The sequence below is a fragment of the Chrysochloris asiatica genome, unplaced genomic scaffold (assembly GCF_000296735.1).
Source record: "Chrysochloris asiatica unplaced genomic scaffold, ChrAsi1.0 scaffold00261, whole genome shotgun sequence".
In the NCBI taxonomy this organism is placed as follows: domain Eukaryota; kingdom Metazoa; phylum Chordata; class Mammalia; order Afrosoricida; family Chrysochloridae; genus Chrysochloris; species Chrysochloris asiatica.
Window position 1 is genome coordinate 3,012,435 of NW_006408779.1, and position 1,906 is coordinate 3,014,340.

Genomic DNA, 1,906 nt, shown 5'->3' on the forward strand with positions numbered 1-1,906 from the left:
AGACAGAGAGAGAGAGAGAGAGAGAGAGAGAGAAATGAACCTCCGCCCTACTGGGGCCCCGGAGAAAGTACATTGGATTTTGGTGTATTGACTTTTCTGGGGTCATTCCAAAGGCTAAGGGGTGTGTGTGTGAGCTTAGACACCTTAAGGGGGCCCTGGTGGGTGGTGTGAATGAGTAAAGTAAGCCGGGGGAGAAGGACAGGACCGTGAAATAGGATGCTGATGTGTCAGGGAGACATCAGGGAGTGGTGGGGACTGCAGCAATGAGAACCCCCACGTCCTGTCTAAAGAGGGAACCCCCTTCCCAGCTCCAGTCAGTGCTGCCTACGAGAACATGGAATTGTGTATTCTTGAAAAAACATCAATGGTCTTGATTTTTGTGTTTTGAGGACAAGCTGTTGGGGTTAGGGTAAATACCTGTGGGTTCTGTCCGTCACACTGCCCCCCCATCTCTCTTCCTTCTCACACTTTGTCTTTCAGTCTGTCTGTCTCCTCCCTCTGTCTCTCTTTTCTGCTCTCTCCCCTGTCTGTCTGTCTCTCTCTCCCCCGTCTGTCTGTCTTTCTTTCATTTCCACAGTCTCTCTGTCTCTGTCCCCTCTGTCTCCTTCCTCTGTCTCTCTTTTCTGCTCTCTCCCCTGTCTGTCTGTCTCTTTCTCCCCCGTCTGTCTGTCTTTCTTTCATTTCCACAGTCTCTCTGTCTCTGTCCCCTCTGTCTCCTCCATCTGTCTCTCTTTTCTGCTGTCTCCCCCGCCCTCTGTTTGTCTCTCTCTCCCCCGTCTCTCTGTCTTTCATTTCTGCAGTCTCTCTGTCTCTGTCTGTCTTTCATTTCCTCAGTCTGTCTGTCTGTCTCCACCTCTCTGGCTCATCCCCAGCTGATTCGGTCATGCCGTCAGGCCTCCCAGACTCCAGCACCGCGAAGCCCTCATCACACGTCCCACATGCCCGCGCTGCGCCCCTCGGTTTCAGCTCTGTCCCTGGCTGCTCAGCTGCCGTGAGTGAGCATGCGGCTGTGGCTTTCTGTAGGGGACACTGTTGCCACTCACCTGATGGGGGCTGACTCATCGCCGTGATCCAGCCAGTCCTGGGGCGGGATGATATACATGCACCAGAGACCCCAGTTGTAGCCGTGGGCAGCGTTGGCATACTGCTGCACCTCGAATGTGTTGTACTTGATGTTGTCGATGGCAGGCAGGACGATGCGTCGCCGGTCTTCCCGGATCCTCGTGAGTGCGGGCTCTGCCCTGCAGCGAACATGGCGTCAGGGTCCAAGCCCGGATCCATACTCCCTGAGCGAGGGCCCACCCAGGAAGTGACGAGTTTTTGACTCAGCAATGTGGCTTTAGGCACAGCCCCCCACTTCTCTCAGAACCACAGAAGTATTTCCTCAGCACCAGGCAGTGGGGTCAGAATGCCCTGCCCTGGTGCAGCTCACGCAGTGCTCAACCTAGACAATAATATGAGGGCTCCCAGCTGGGGGTGGACAGCGTTAGGACAGGATAGGTACTGAGGGCAACACAGAGTACAAGGGAAGGGTGCTCACCCAACCCCAGACCCACCCACTGCTATCCCGTCAGTTCTGACTCAGCGGGACACAGTGGTTATGGGGTATGACCACTAGTCGAAAGGATGGCAGATGGAGCTGACAAGTATGGATGGTAGGCAGCGAGGTCAGTGAGAAAAGTGGGGACCCATCATGTAGTGACCAGAGGTTGCAGACTTTCCATTCAGCTGAAAACCAAACGGCTAGAGGTTCAAGTTTATCCATGGGTACCTTGGACAAAAGGTATGCATGGCGATTTTCTTCAGAAAACTCATCCACTGAGAACCCTGTGGAGCACAGTTCTACTCTGACACATACGGGGCACCATGAGTGGGAGATACTTATGAAAACTCATCCACTGAGAAC

General features: G+C 54.0%; 1 protein-coding gene across 1 annotated transcript in view; it reads right to left on the reverse strand.

Moving 5' to 3' along the window:
• Positions 1-1,906, reverse strand: part of GALNT9 (UDP-N-acetyl-alpha-D-galactosamine:polypeptide N-acetylgalactosaminyltransferase 9 (GalNAc-T9)) — a 147,228-nt gene that overhangs the window by 72,729 nt on the left and 72,593 nt on the right. The window contains exon 5 of the mRNA XM_006874067.1: positions 1,044-1,241. Within this exon, the coding sequence (XP_006874129.1) occupies positions 1,044-1,241 (198 nt within the window). The remainder of the gene's footprint in view (positions 1-1,043; positions 1,242-1,906) is intronic.